The 17,173-nt window shown below is 34.5% G+C and overlaps 2 protein-coding genes across 2 annotated transcripts in view; one reads left to right on the forward strand and one right to left on the reverse strand.

The window, feature by feature from the left end:
- The window catches only part of LOC128173258 (carbohydrate sulfotransferase 15-like), a 34,172-nt gene that overhangs the window by 15,967 nt on the left and 1,032 nt on the right, over window positions 1-17,173 (reverse strand). The window contains exons 3-6 of the mRNA XM_052838975.1: window positions 17,046-17,165; window positions 9,201-9,360; window positions 8,598-8,751; window positions 6,212-6,359 (exon numbers count right to left, since the gene is read on the reverse strand). Of these exons, the coding sequence (XP_052694935.1) occupies window positions 6,212-6,359; window positions 8,598-8,751; window positions 9,201-9,360; window positions 17,046-17,165 (582 nt within the window). The remainder of the gene's footprint in view (window positions 1-6,211; window positions 6,360-8,597; window positions 8,752-9,200; window positions 9,361-17,045; window positions 17,166-17,173) is intronic.
- On the forward strand, window positions 2,555-3,674 carry LOC128173267 (uncharacterized). Its single transcript, XM_052838987.1, has 2 exons — window positions 2,555-3,134; window positions 3,619-3,674. The coding sequence occupies exons 1-2, from the start codon at window positions 2,555-2,557 to the stop codon at window positions 3,672-3,674; spliced, it is 636 nt and encodes a 211-aa protein (XP_052694947.1).

Genomic DNA, 17,173 nt, shown 5'->3' on the forward strand with positions numbered 1-17,173 from the left:
TCATTATCATTAGGCTAGAATTAAACTTAAACCTGTTGAAAATAAATGATATCACTATTAAACTCAAATCAATTTTAGAAATAGTTTCAGCAATGCGTAAACCATTTGGAATCTTAACTTAAAGTTTCAGCATACTGAAACCTAGCGGAAATGTTCTGAAACTGATTGATATTTCCATAATAATTTACACAACTTTTCACATGATTCAAATTTAGTTTCAGCATTGCGGAAACCATCAGGAATCTTAGACTAAAGTTTCAGCATACTGAAACCTAGCGGAAATGTTCTGAAACTGATTGATATTTCCATAATAATTTACACAACTATTCACACGATTCAAATTTAGTTTCCGCATTGCGGAAACCATCAGGAATCTTAGACTAAAGTTTCTGCTGACTGAAACCTAACGGATACTTGCTGAATCGATATAATGGTTTCCGCATTGCGGAAACTATACATAAAACTTCAACTTCAAGTTTCAGCAAGGTTTCCATATAGTTTCAGTTTTGCTGAAACTTGATTTTTCATCCAGTGTCTCGGTAGACTTCATAGAAGAACCTCCATGAATGTCAACAACGTGTCTATTCTCAATGATGGTAGAGTTACGTGCAGTCAACCGTGTCAGAACAACATTGATGTGAAAGAGCAAACACTTGTGTCTAGCAATATAATTGGTGAGCGTGACTTACAATTTCATGGTGAAGATGTCTTCATGAAGACTTCTGAAGATGATTGTAATGGTTTATCGGTAAAAGACAGACTATTCCTAAAGTTGATGGATAGATCATTCACTAAAGACAAGGACGGCATGTGGACTGCACCTCTTCCTTTTCGAGAGAATCAACCTGATTTTCCTAACAACAGCATTACATCGAGCTCAGATACTACACAACAGTTTACAGAGAGATACAGAAAAGAAAAGGCAGTTTTTGAAATTCATGGAGAAAGTTCTAAACAGTGGAGCAACAGAAGTTGCGCCACCTCCAACAAGCACAGGTTGTTGGTACCTACCTTTGTTTGGCGTTCGTAACCCAAAGAAACCAGACCAAATAAGAGGCGTTTTTGATTCGTCAGCTAAGTATGGTGGAGTTTCCCTCAATTCAGTACTCATGTCTGGTCCAGACATGATCAACAGTCTCCTTGGGATCTTGCTTCGCTTTAGGGAGGATGAGGTAGATGTAGGCAGATATAGGGCAGATGTTTTACCGATTTCGTGTTGATGAAGACCACCGCAATTACCTACGCAAAGAAAATAATCCAGATTTCATTATGATAGAGTACAGAATGACTTCACATGTATTCGGCAACAGTCCGTCGCCTGCTATTGCATCTTATGGACTCCTTAAGACTGTCGAACACGCTGATCGATATGTGAAAAACTTTGTACAGCATAACTTCTACGTTGATGACGGGTTAATCTCTTTCAAATTTATCAATCAGATGCTATCAGCCTGATGAAGCGTACTCAGTCAACCATGAAACAGGAAGGTCAGATTCGTCTTCACAAAATCACGTCCAGCAAACAAGCTGTGATGGACGCTTTTGATGTCAGTGATCATGGAGAACAGCTGAAAGAAATAGATAGTGATGACATGATACATAGATCTCTTGGACTTTGTTGGCGACTGAAGGACGATACTTTTGTGTTTACGGTACCTACTGAAGAGAAGCCTTTTACTCGTCGCGGTCTGCTCTCAACTGTAAACAGCCTATTCGACCCATTAGGTTTCATATCACCAATCATCATCAGCGGTAAAATACTTCTCCGAGAATGCTCACCTGAAGGAGTTGACTGGGATGAACCATTACCTGTCAATAATCTTCAAAAGTGGAATGAGTGGCAATCGTCTCTTCACTGTCTCAGTGATATCGCCATTCCCAGTATGATGTCTCACACTTCTGTTAGCTCAGCCCAGACAACAGAGGTTCACATATTCTCAGATGCTTCAGAAAAGGCAATAGCAGCATCGGCATATATAAAAACTGTAAGTGATGGACAAACAAGCGTTCGATTCATTATTGGAAGAAGCAAGTAAGCACCTCTTAATGGCCACACCATTCCTCGCCTAGAATTGTGTGGAGCTGTCCTAGCAACGGAACTCGCAGAGATCATATCTGTACAACTTGGCATCCCATTGCAAACCATGAGATATTACACAGATAGCAGAGTTGTGTTAGGCTACATTGGTAATAGGACTCGAAGATTTTACACGTATGTAAGCAACCGAGTTGATCGTATTCTACGAATATCTAATGCCAATCGATGGAACTTCATTTCCAGTGAAAAGAATCCTGCAGATTCTTGTACAAGATGCAACACTAATGTGATCAGCATTATGCGGTTACCATGGACTACTGGTCCACAATGGTTGTGTGATGTGACGGAAATGAAACCTACACAGTTTCCACTTGTTGAACCTGATAGTGACAGAGAAGTCCGTCCAATCGATAGATAGACCCGTAATATGTTCACAAACTGACGTTACCATTAACAACAGGATCTGATCTCATAACCAAGAAATGTGACCGATTTGATCGTTGGAGTTGTCTCATAATGGGTATTGCTTGTCTCAAGCGAGTTTGCCGCAGGTTTAGAGCTTGTCATGACCAGAAACCTATGCAACTTACCCGTTATGATGAAATTCGTGAAGCAGAGACTTTTGTCCTAAAACAGATTCAACAAGAATTCTTCTCTAAAGAGATAAACAGTTTAAAGTCTGGAAAACTTTTGAACAAAGACACAAGTATATCCACACTTGCACCATTTTTAGATGAAAATGGACTAATGTGTGTTGGTGGAAGATTGAACAAAGCTGCTGGAATTTTACCATCAAAGGAAATCAATCCAATTATTCTTCCCAAGAACAGTCATATCTCTGTTCTTTTGATTCGTCATTTTCACGAGCAAGTCAAACATCAGGGGAGATTATTCACTGAAGGTACACTTCGTACCGCAGGTTATTGGATTCTGGGAGGCAAGCGCATGATTTTATCTTTCATTCCCACTTGCGTGACTTGTCGAAAACTTCGCCGTGGCCTTGAAACACAGATGATGGCAGACTTACCAGAGGACAGGATCACACCACATTTTCTATACCAACATATTCCATGTTTCATCCTTGTCCCCTCAAATTGTAAGTTTCATATGCATTTAGATATATGAAATATTCATTTTATTTGTTGTTTTTGCCATGACATGTTTATAAAAGCAAACATAAGCACCCTCGTAATGACTGTTACTATAGTAGGTTGTAGGCGCCATATTTTCTCGTGTTTACATATCTTGAGGTTAAACATATAAGGATACCTTCATCATTTATATGATTTACTGGTCATTAATAAGTACACAGCACACCTATAAAGTGTGAATTCTATGTTTATATTTTTCAATTAAATTGTTTCCATTTTTTACCTACATTCCATAATTTCCCTCGGGCTACTGTTTCAATACTGGGTGCACATTTTGGAATTCGTCTTTTTTGATAATTGTCAATTTATTTCTTATGACAACTATGATATATATACATATATGATATAAATGTATTATTGTGTGAATTGTTAAAATGTCAGTTTGCATATTATCCCATGTATTTATAAATTGCTTATAATTTGTTTCAGCAATTTACCACATCAGATCTACATCAGATCTACATTCAATAAAGTTTACCAGTTGAATATGGTTTTACTTGCTGTTTTTCAAACAGTAAATAGAGTAAATCTTTAAAAATCTTCTTCTCAGAAACTAATCAGCCAGGAAATCTGAAACTTGTGTGGAAGCATCCTCAGGTAGTGTAGATTCAAAATTGTGAAAGTCATGATCCCTGGGGGTGGGTGGGGCCACAATGGTTGGGGGGGGGGGGGGGGGTCGAAGTTTTAAATAGTAATTTATAGAGTAAATTTTTAAAAATCTTCCTCTCAGAAACTAATCAGCCAGGAAAGCTGAAATTTGTATGGAAGCATCCTCAGGTAGTGTAAATTCAAAATTATGAAAATCATGATCCCTGGGGGTGGTTGGGGCCTCAATGGGGGCTCGGAGTTTTACATAGTAATATATAGAGTAAATCTTTAAAAATCTTCTTTTCAGAAACTAATCAGCCAGGAAAGCTGAAACTTTTGTGGAAGTATCCCCAGTTAGTTTAGATTTAGAGTTGTGAAATTCATGACTCCTGGGGGTAGGGTGGGGCCACAATGAGGGTCGAAGGTTTACGTACTCATTAGGAAAATATAGAGTAAACCTTTAAAAATCTTCTTCTCAGAAACTAATCAGCCAGGAAAGCTGAAACTTGTGTGGAAGCATCCTCAGGTAGTGTAGATTCAAAATTGTTTGTAGGTTAGGTCGGGTTACCCTAAACATACAACTTTTTTCATTTCGGCCTCATAATTATTTAAGCAACCGCAAAATCACGAAGTCCTATGCGTTACCACTAAGCCACGCATATACCGTTTTTATAGGATGTCTTTTTGATATATGTTGCTAATTACAAGATTAAGTCACTAATTTTCAGTACGAAGACCACGTTAAACCAAAATTAGTTCAATGTAAACGTGTACTACAATTTTGTAAACCATGTAATTTTAATCGGATTTCTTTGGTTTAAAGTGGTTCAAATAGTCAAATACCTGTTTCCAACTTTAATTGCATACCACAAGTACATATTTTCCTTTATATTCTTAACAAATCCGTAAGATTTTAATAATGTCGTGTAAGATATTTAAGACCTTTTTAACATTGGAGTTGTATTATTTGCGGTTTTTTAATATAATTTAACGAAACATTTTTAAGATATTGTAAATGTCTGATGTTTGCAAAAGCGTTTAATTGTAGGCAAAATCGTGTAATAAGTATGCAATACTCTATAAATACTAGTATCTAATACACATGACAACGTGGGGAACATACAGGTACAGTTTAATTTTCTTTTTTCAAGAGGCCCATGGGCCACATCGCTTACCTGAGGAACAATAGGTTTGATAAAATCAGCATAATAGAGTCATAATACAAACTATCTGGACAATGTACAATAATACATGTAGATCCTGTATAAATAAATCCACCCCCCCCCCCCCGGATACTCGTATGTTATAATCATAAGTCTCTTTTCTTACAGGATGATTTTATAGTCATATCACATGATGAGTATTGCAGTTCTCAAATGATCCTTAACAATTGTTTATCTCTGGGATATAAACCTACATCAGACTTTAAACCTTCTTGTGAGTCCGAAGAATTGTCCTGGAGCCAAAGTCTTAACAATTATAAAGAATCTGGCTGATTAGTTTCTGAGAAGAAGATTTTTAAAGATTAACTCTATATATTCCTTTGTCAAACTAAACCCCCCCCCCCCCCAAATGTGGCCCCATAATTCCCTAAGGACTCATGATTTGAATCTACACTACCTGAGGATGCTTCCACACAAGTTTCAGCTTTCCTGGCTGATTAGGGAAGAAGATATTTAAAGGTTTACTCTATATATACCTATGTAAAACTACGACCCTCCATTTTGCCCCTACCTTCCCCCAGGGGTCATGATTTTCACAACTTTGAATCTACACTACCTAAGGATGCTTCCACACACGTTTCAGCTTTCCTGGTTGATTAGTTTCTGAGAAGAAGATTTTTAAAGATTTACTCTATATATTCCTATGTAAAACTTTGACCCCAAGATTTTTGAAAATTTCTCTGAATTTTTCATTAATTATCTGCCCTTGAAAAAGGGTGTGGCCCTTAATTTTCACAACTTTGAATTCCCTTTGCCAAATTTGGTTGAAATTGGACCCGTAGTTCTTGAGAAGATTTTGAAAAAATGAAAAGTTTACGGACAGATGGACGACAGACAAAATGTGATCAGAAAAGCTCACTTGAGCTTTCAGCTCAGGTGAGCTAAAAAGGAAAGTTAGGTTTCAAAAGAGAAACATTACAGATTTAAAACTGGTGAGATAAACATAAAAAGGTTATTAGACTTCTAAACAGACATTTAGACTAATAATGAATATACAGATAAATTCTTAATACTAGTAATAAAAGCAAACGGACTGAATCTTAAAGTACTTATTAGCAAAAAAAAAAAGATATTTAATTAACTTATAAGATTTTTGTTATGCTAGTAAACATATGACTAATATTTTTGTCTTACCTGCAGTTAGTTATTTATTTGTTAATGAATCAATCTAATAGTTTAAAAAGAACAACCTTGGAGTGAAAACTACATACCGACTTCGAGAAACTCAAATAATTTGAATAGGCTGTACTTCTTATCTTTCCTATAATCTTCATTTCTAAAGATGAATATTTGATCCCGTCGGAAAACAGACATCCATTCTTGTAGATGAATATAGTACAAACTTGCTGACAATGGAAGCTAAAGGAAATAAATACAGAACATAAGCGTATTAGTTAAAGTAAAAAAAAATCCGCATGTCAAGTAACTACATTTAGTTATCCATTTTGAAGAATATTCCGAGCCACACCTTACCAATTCAAACAACGGTAAAAGACGTCTAGTTGATGATAGGCAGATAATTTGACATCGCCTCTATACGATGCCTCTGCAAACATAATATTGTAAATTCTACTACAGTTATTGCCGAGATCAAAGAGATGCCGCGGACATTATTCTCCAATATACCACGAACGTCATCAGTAAATTATCAAATCAGAAATACCTATTTGTCTCGCACTGAACATGAAAGTACAACTTTCAACCGTAAAAAGTTTTAAAACTATGTCAATTTCACGTGTTAGTTCCAGTCAAAACGATGTGTATTGCCTCAAATTTCTATTTTTAAGAGATCAATGCGGCTGTTCCTAGCACCTCCTTAGCACATTTTCACTGCGTGTTTTTACATAAACAAGAATAGAATTCCTGGGTCCCCCGCCGGTCAAGCAGTATACTAGTATCGAGTTTATCGACCAAGGCTGATTTTCGAACTTGACCAAGGTATTAGTGGTATAAACATTTGATATAAATTTAATGAAAATCCGTCAAAATTTGTAGGCATGAGAGCGCTTACAAGGTCAACTTTTGGATAAAACGGAGTCATTATTGTGGTCAAAGTCCCATAACTCCAACAAAAAGTATCGACCAATGCTGATTTTCGAACTTGACCAAAGTATTATTAATATTGGTATAAACATTTGGTATAAATTTAATGAAAATCCGTCAAAATTTGTAGGCATGAGAGCGCTTACAAGATCAATTTTTGGATAAGACGGAGTCATAATTGTGGTCAAAGTCCCATAACTCCAACAAAAAGTATCGACCAATGCTGATTTTCGAACTTGACCAAGGTAATAGTAGTATAAACATTTGGTATAAATTTAATGAAAATCCGTCAAAATTTGTAGGCATGAGAGCGCTTACAAAAAGGTGTGACGGACGGACGCACGGACACACGGACACACGGACCCACGGACGGACGCCCGGCATTTCTATGTCCCCGCACCGCGTTGCGGCGGAGGACAAAAATATAACGTATAGTAGGAATAATCGTAATACATTGTCCTTAAAATATTAGGAACATGATTAAAGATATTTTATAAATAGGTAAAGAGTATTAAACATCCAAAGAAAAATTCTGTCTGTTGTCTGCATGTGATTCCTTTAATCTATAAACATTACTAATAACAAAACCAATGAAGTTACACGGAACAGCCGTCAAAATGACCTAGATCGTCTCTCTATAGGAGAAACGATCTGTAGAAATACTGGGCTGTTAGTAGAATAGAAATAAAGTTCTTGTTATCGTGAATGTTGCAGGATAACCTCCTCGGTCTCGAAATGTTGTTTGAAATATAAAAGCCTCGGCTACCGCCTCGGCTTTTATATTTCAAAACAACATTTCTCGACCTCGGAGGTTTTTCTGCAACATTCACGTAAGTATTTAGTAACTCTACAATAACGTGTTATGTTGGATATGTCCAGAAAATATCAACTCACGGTCTCTCCGTTTGAATTATCGGGTAAAACAAATGTATATACGAGCTAGAAACTGAGTTCCATAACGAACCCGGCTTTTCCTTACCACGACGAGTTGTCGTTCGGTGCCACTTAATTTCCAAGAATATCGATGGCCGCATGCGGTTTAATTTCTCGGAGAAAAAAGCGTGTGAGATGTATACACATGTAAAAGGCTAAACTACCTTGTTTCAGGATACATATACTTTATACGTTGATGACCTTTTCAATTTTAGAATGCCCCAAACCTCTGATAGCCTGGATTTAACGGACTCAACCAGACCTCTTCCGACATTGAACGTATTCACTGATTAAAAAAGGATGAGAAACGCACGCAAATGGTTTCAGACGAACATATTACAAACGTTGCCTTCCGTTGGACGTCCGATAATGTTATTCAGTCAAGTGTGGCGGGCTTTGTTTCATTAATCCTAATACCACAATACAAGTGTCTTGCAGGCTACATACATGTATCCAACAAAATAAGTAATTTTAACTTCAAATTCCAACATGAATCTTCAAATTCAAATGGTGTGTGTTGTGCTGATATATATAACTTAATAACATCAATTAACCATATTCAACAGCGAGACAGCTAATATAATTTAAACAATAGGCAAGTAAATAAACAAATGCCATTACCGGTAAAGTTGATGTCAAATTATGCCCATATAAACAACCCCTGTAACTGTTCCTTTCCACGCATTCATTTAAGCGTTGAATCCCCGCAATGACGTCATGATGAAATTCCTCGGGGGTCCTTCCGTATCCTCCATGGTAATAATGACTGTAGAGTCTGAAATGTCAATTTACTTGGTTTTACTCGAGCTCTTTTATTTCATTTTTACTTATTTTCTTTTTACACTATTTACGCATTATGTAAATCAACTTAAATTTGAGCTTAAAAAATCATATTTTAAATTATGACAATTGTCTTTGGATTGTGTTTGACTCAGAGTGAATCTGTTGCTCGAAAGTAGGGATTGCATATATGCATGTACACGTAGGGACAAGGTGCCGGTATTTTTCATGTCTGTATTTCAATAGCACCCTCGCCTCTGAACCCCCAACACTGAATCTTTGTTTACTTTTTAAATTGCTCGTCAGGAGTTTTGGGGATGAGTCTTGGCCTTCCACCCACACTTGGCCTGTTGCTACGTGCCGTATATGGGTCAATAGATAAATCTTTGAAAATTAAAACGTAAATAAGACAAAACTATTAAGAGAAATCTAATAAAAAAGTACCTTTCCGCGGGTTCTCGGAGGAGAAGAATGAGTTTGATGTTAGGAAGCACGTGCTTCACGAGGTGTGGGGTCATGACCTTTGGGACGTTAGCATAGGGATCGTTCTGGTGAATGTCTCGCCAATGTTTGTGATCCCAGAAATCCATGGGATCGCCGTGCCCTGTAGGAGTTATACCAATGTTGCGAAGTTAATGAGGCAGAAATCCAGATATATGGAAATGTTGAACAATGACGAATAAAAGAATCTGGGGGAATAAGCCGAGGCAAAAAACCACATAGGTCCATTAAAAAAACTAACATTTTTTTTCTAACAAATTTCACTTTTGTTACATTTATTAAACATATGTAATCATATTCATTCAGTGCTGCCATAACCCACAAAAAGTAACTTCACATTTAATTGTTATTAAGACAACAAAATAGTTAAATGCTAATTTGGCAACAAAATGATATAGAAATCGGATGTTCAAATTATATTTTTTCATAGAGTGGGTCATCGTACCATTTTTTTAAAGAACGAATATTGACAACACATATTAACGTCTATCTTTTTTGATTTTCCAAAAAATGGTACGAAAACCCACTCTATGGTGAAAAGTAAGTTTTCTTCTTTAAATTTTTAAGATTGGTCTTTAAATGGCTAAGTCCAGTTGTTTGCGTAATACTGATAACAATACAATCAGCTATATTATACCCTCTAAACAAGCGAATCGGTGGTGTAGTGGTAAGCGAGGAGTTCTTGATATCAGACTTCCGGTTTGCGAATGGCAAGGTGAACACGTATATTTTGGCTGATCGAATACAACCGAGCGTGTTTACTATTAGAAGTGAACCACTGAACTGTGTCTTCTATGGACAAACTTTATGTTTATAATTGTGTTTATTTTACTTGTACTGTATATATAGTTGTGATTTATTACAAAGTGTAAATAACATTCCAAGCGGGGATGGCAGCCACGTCTAGTGGTCGCCATCATGGCGGATCACAGAATTTGTTTGTGAACAGGAAATATCGTAAAGAAAACACTTTATTAGTGAATGTGAAAGATAATTCATCGGTGAAACCCGAAGAAGTTATCGAATTTATCCATGATAACTGTGGTGTTGGTAGTTTGCTCGCATGTGTCCCGAAATCAATGAATTTTTATGAAATAACGTTAGAAGGGAGAGCCCCTTTACAGTACCTCTTAGAGGGGATAAAAATAGGTCAAAACACATTCGAATGTCATGAAGTAGTACCTAGTTCGATCGTCGTTAGTTTCATGTACCTGCCTGCTTATATTGAAGATGCAGACATTGAAATGTCTTTTCGATCTATGGGGGTTGAACTTTTATCCCCAATCAATAGGAGATTCTATCATGGAACAACAATAGCAGACGGCACTCGGTACGCAAAAATTAAACTACCTGAAAACATAACCTCACTGCCCTGTACTATGAAAGAGTATTACAGATGTATTCATAATGGCCAGTTAAAAGTGTGTTCTTTGTGTTACGCAAGTGATCATCTTTTTAGAGCGTGTCCAAAATTTGTTTGTTTTAAATGCAAGGGCCAGGGTCACTATGCAAGAACATGCAAGTCTGTAAGATGTGATGATTGCGGTGAATGGGAACACAATTGTTCGTGTCGCATGAGTGAACAGGGTGAAAACGAATCGGGTGACAATGAAAATAATGGGAAGAGAACTCTGAAGAGGTGAATATAAAGAACGATGACGAAGTACACAAGGACGAAGAGGCAATTGAAGGGGAAACGGAAACACCAGTGGATGTTTTAGGAACACAGGCCCCAGTGAAATTAGATCAGGAGAAAACGGAAGAAAAAGAAAACCAAACTCAAAATGAAATTCCGACCGAAGAAAAAGTAACAGAAAATAAAAATTCAGAAATCATATTTATAGTGAAATGCGTACAAGTGACAGAGATAAAGAAAGTTCGGAATCAGAACCCGATACAGAAGTGATGATAACCGGAAAAAAGAAGAGAAAGAGAACGAAAGATAAAAGCAAGACCAAGTCGAAAAAGAACAAATAAAATGGAGCGAATAATTACATTTTTCATTTTAGCAATGGTTTTCATAACCTCATGGACTGTAACGGTTTGGTGAACATTGATAAAATGAAATTGGTGTTTAATTTATTTAACGAGAGAAAATATGATATTGTAGCATTGCAAGAAACTCACTGGAAAGATGATTTTATTGATAATTATAAACATTTGTGGAATGGTGTTATTTATCATAATAGTGTAAATGTTTCATCCAAAGGAGTAGCATTTTTAATTAGAAATGATATTAAATCAAATATTGAAATGGTAAATGGATTTGATGGTAGATTTGTGCATGTCAAATACAAGGAAACTGACAAGTATGATATTATAAATGTATATTCGCCTAATGATGTTTGAGGAAGGGTAATGTTTTTAAAAAATACCGGTATTACAAATGTTATGCCACGTTCAACAGAGTTAATCATTATGGGAGAGTTTAAAAATACTCTTGCTGAGATAGATAGATGTGGTAAAACAGTACATAAGTATGACCAGAGTTACAAAGCATTGACAGATATGATGACTGAGCATGATGTGGTTGATATATGGAGACAAAGAAATGAAAGAAAAAAGGTTTTTTCCAGGAAAGTTATTAGAGAAGGGATGCTTGTACAAAGTAGAATTGATTTTATTTTGATTGCAAATATTCTTTGTGTTTATGTGAGAAACATATTTTATGTGGAAACAACAATGAGTGATCACTCTATGATTGTAATGAATTTTAACACAGAAGTCTGTGAAAGAGGTCCAGGTGTTTGGATCCATAACAATTTGTTATTATATGATGAAATGTATGTTAACAAAGTACAAGAACTCATTGAAAAAGAAAAGAAATTTATATTATTTGAACAATCAATTTTAGTTTGGTGGGATAATTTGAAGTATAAAATTAAAAGACTGTCACAAATATATAGTAAAAATAGAGCTAAAGAAAGAAATAAGGAGTATTACAGAATTCAAAACAATTTGCAAAGATTATCACAAAGTATTGCTGATGGTAATTGTATAGACATTGAAAAATATGAAAAACTTAAAACTGATCTCTGTGAATATGAAAATGAAAAATGTACAGGTGCCATACTAAGGTCTAAGGCCCAGTGGGCGAATGAATCAGATAAGTGTACGAAATATTTTTTGAATTTAGAGAAAAGCAGACAAGAGTCAAACACAGTAAAGGAATTGTTAAATGAAAACGGTGAAGTTAAGAAAAATATTGATTCTATTTTAGATATGCAATACAATTTTTATTCCAATTTGTATTCATGTGTGACTATAGAATGTGAAACTAAAAATCAGTTGTTGTCATTAGTCGATAAAAAACTTAATGAAAGTGATGTTGAAATGTGTGATAAAAATATAGATGTTAAAGAAATAGAGCAAGCTATAAAGAAATGGCCAGCAATAAAAGCCCTGGTCCTGATGGATTGACTATTGAATTTTACAGAAAGTTTTTGCCACAGTTGAAAAAATGTATTGTACAAACTTTTTTTTAGAAATACATGTAGAAGAAAAAGAAACATTGTCACATTCTATGAAAATGGGTGTAATTACATTACTATACAAAAAGAAAGGTGATAAAAGATTATTAAAAAACTGGAGACCTATTAGTCTCTTGAATGTTGATTACAAAATCATTGCAAGAATTATGTCAAATAGACTGAAGAATGTTTTACCAAACATAATTTCTGATAGTCAGACATGTTGCATTATTTAAAAAAGATATTGCAGACACGTTAGTAAGTATAAGAGATATTAAAGAGATGTCTGAAATAGATGAAATGGAAGGTTATATTGTAAAAATTGATCAAGAAAAAGCTTTTGATAGAGTTAGTCATGAGTATATGTTACAGGTGTTGAAAGTATTTGGTTTTGGAGATTATTTCAGAAAATGGGTAAAAATATTTCATACAGGTATTTATAGCAGTGTTAAAAGTAATGGTCATCTTACAGAATATTTTCCAATCAAAAACTCGGTAAGGCAAGGTTGCCCAATATCTGCTTTATTGTATGTATTATGCTCAGAACCTTAAGTTGTGCAATCAAATGTAATGGTTATATTAAAGGTATAGATATTCCATTGTCTGATAAAACTGCATTGGTTTTTCAACATGCAGATGATACGACATTATCGGTTTGTGATAAAAGGTCAATTTTTGAGATATTTAAGATTTTTGAATTGTATGGAAGAGCCTCTGGTGCCAAAATAAATGTTCAGAAGTCTGAAATTATGTGTATAGGTTCAGGAAGATTATTGGAAGATGAAAGAAAATTAATTTATGTCACTGAAACAAATGTTATAAAAATCCTTGGAGTTTATTTTGGAAGAAACAAAGAAGAGAGTGAAAATTTAAATTGGAGAAACAAAGTACAAAATATAAAACAAATTCTTAATCTGTGGAGAAAAAGAATGTTGACAATACATGGAAGAGCTAGTGTTATAAATACATTGTTGATGTCCAAATTATGGTATTCCTTGTCTGTGATTTCTATCCCATTTTGGGCTAGAGATACAATTCAAAAAGAATATATTGATTTTTTATGGAATTATGGTACACATTTAGTGTCATATAAAGCAATTGTTGGCGAACATAAAAATGGTGGTTTAAGAATTGATGATATTTATTTGAAAATGCTGTCGTATCGACTTAAGTTTTTAGCCAAGTATTTGTGTCCTACAAAAGAACTAGTATGGAAACACACTTTTAGCTATTTTTTATCAAAAATCTGTGATTTGAAAGGTGGTGTTGAAGTATTTCTTCTACAGTTGAACAAAAAGGATTTGCAATGTCTGCCTTCTTTTTATGTTGAAATGTTTAGTGCATGGTATGCTGTGAAAAATTATGTTGATTACAATGAAAATAGAAACGATGTGTTTAATTACTGCTTGTTTTTCAATCCTAAAATTGTTAATCAGAACAAAACATTAGTGTGGGTATATTTCATAAAAGCAGGTATTACACATATCAGAGACATTTCATATGAAGTAATACCAGGATTTTTGCCTGTGTCTTGTATAGTAGAACTGATACATGAATATGATTCAGAAATTAAGGTAAAACATATCAAAGATGATTATGCAACATTATTATCAGTTATACCAGAAGAGTGGAAAAATATTGTTCAAACTTTTGCTCATGTGAAAGAAGCATTGATTCCAAATTTTTCGATTTGTGTAGAAAATAACAAATATGTGTTTTCTTCATGTACAGTAAAGATTTTTTACAAAATGTTAATACAAAAGCTGTTTAACCCTCCAATATCAAACGAATACTGGAAAGGAAAATTGCAAATAGATAATGAGTCTATACTTGATAACAGATGGGTTATATTAAGAGGAGTTGGTAGACCTCCAGATGTTGTAGAACTTGATTTTAAGATTTTTCATAATGGTATTTTTACAGATGAAAAACTGTTCAAGATCGGTAAAACAGATTCAAACAAATGTCCATTATGTAAAACAGAACGCGAAGATTTATTTCATATGTTTGTAAAATGTGACGAAATGCAGGAATTTAAGAAAGATTTTATAATATATCATTTAGAATCGCTATTGAAGGACTGTGAGAATAGTGTATACAATGTTTTAGATATTGATGAAATTTTGATGACGGCATTTCCTAATGTCATGAAAAATGTTAAAACGTTTTTTGTGAATTTTTTCATATCAATATGTAGATTTACTATTCATAGAAGAAGACAAATATTGTTGCAAAATAATAAAAAAATGGATTTGTAAAGGTTTTGCAAATATTTACTCAGACATTATATTTATTACAACTATCATTACATGTGTATAGAACAAGACAACAGAAAAATGTTTTCAAAAAAGTTTTTGAAAAAAAATCCACTTTTAAAGGAAACAGAAGGTGTACTATTGTTTATTTTTTAAAATGTTTTATTATAAAGTATTGACATGTAGACTGTGATTGTGATATTTAATGTGATGATTGTGATAATTGAAAGTTGATCAATAAAAGATAAAAAAAAAAGGCAAAAAGCGAGGAGTTCTTTGAATAAATGCCACTGTAAAAGCGGGTGTTCGAATCGTACGCGTTTTGGGTTTTTTTTGTTTATCTTTTTGTTTACATTGTTAAAATGTAATTTTCTTTTTATACTTAATAATATACATTGTTAAAATGTATTTCTTTTCTTTTCTTAATAATTGAAAATTTGCTAATAATAACTTGAAATTATTTGATATGCGTTTTCTACTACTTTTATGAAATATGAAATGTATGTTATTCTCTTTAAGATTGCACGATTTCATATCGTAAACAGATGGTTGTTGTGCAGGCAAGAAACAATTAAATGGCAAGATTAAAACGTTCCATCTCTGAATCCTTGAGAGTCTTGTTAACACAACAGCGACATACGCTGGACAAAAGCATGTAGTTGTGGTCAAAATGCAGAATACAAGCTAAGTCAAACGTACAGTGTGCGCCTAATGAAAATCCAACGATTAAATAGGCATGTATTTCACTTCCAATTGTATCGTCAGGAAAATCACATTACAAATGCGTGTTGTTGTGAAAGAAAAAACATAGTAGCTGTACCAGAAGACACATGGACCACTCGGACCAATGACTAACACAAAGTATGACCAGTGACGAATAACAAGTCCCCTTGTTATACGTTAGTGGTTTGACTACCGCTGTCTTCCGTGTGGTATATATCATAGGCTACGGAACCGGGGGGGGGGGGGCGCTTACTCTTTTTTTTGCAAATTTATACATTCCAAAGACCTTTTTTTGCTTGTCAATATTTTATACAAGTCTAGCCTCCCCCCCCCCCCCCACTTCCAATTTGATTCCGACGCCACTCATGTTTTTTTTGGAAAAACTTGTTTTAAATACATGTACCTACAAAAGGTATTACCTAAATTCCTCCTGTTTCCGAAGCGGAAAAAATCGACTACTACAAATGGTGGAATCGACTCCCCCATACTCTTTGTCGACTCCCCTGCGTAAGGGGTTGTATATGATGACTGAGGTAAATTAGTAAATAAAATATTTTTAGAAATAATCAACTTTTTGTATTTAAACTCTTTAAATGAATACGTGATTGTCATTTCAAATTTGCCAGTTTAAAGTATATGTAAATACTAAACAAATTAAGCACAGTTACGCCTTGTTGGACATTTTCATTTGGACAATACTGTCCACCGTTTAAATGCCCAGTTAACTCGTACGTTTATTACTTCTTATTAGAGGTATGAGAAGGTCGTGGGCATTTGCAACGGCTTATTCCCCAAGATTCTTAATGAATATACAGTATATGTTTATCATCCTTAAATCAATATCATTCATAGATATAGTTATTAGTAGCTACATGTATTTGATATGCAATTTCTTCTAACGCAATAGGATTTATACGACCATCGCAACAACACCAGAGAAGCTGAATTTGACTTATTCTTGTTTTTTTTTTAAGAAATGAAAATTTGTGGATATTAATGATTTTTTAAAAAGGATATTTACTTGTAGTCCATTAGGTACACATTATTTGCAATATTTGTTTTAAATTTACATACCGTAACGTAACATGAATTTTTCAACCAGAGAATTCATAATTTTCTTATTTTTTACAGTTATTCCGAAATTTGATCATAACATCTATAACATCTAGCTTCAAGTCTTCATGTCTGTCTGTCTTTTCCTGTGTCTGTTTTTCGTCTGTCTGTCCGTCTCCTTTTCTCCCTCTAGTAGAGAGTCTGTACAGACAAAAGAATGAAAGAATCATCTCTCTCTCTCTCTCTCTCTCTCTCTCTCTCTCTCTCTCCAAGGAAAAAAAAGGTACCTGTTATAAGATCTGAATACTGTGTCCCATCTTTTAAAGACATTTTAGTCTCCCCAATTTTTTGAGCGTCAAACATTCGTGAGAACTGTTTTAATGTCATTTTTGTATATCCGGAGGATTCTGAACAA

This window comes from Crassostrea angulata, chromosome 1 (genome assembly GCF_025612915.1).
Source record: "Crassostrea angulata isolate pt1a10 chromosome 1, ASM2561291v2, whole genome shotgun sequence".
Lineage (NCBI taxonomy): Eukaryota > Metazoa > Mollusca > Bivalvia > Ostreida > Ostreidae > Magallana > Magallana angulata.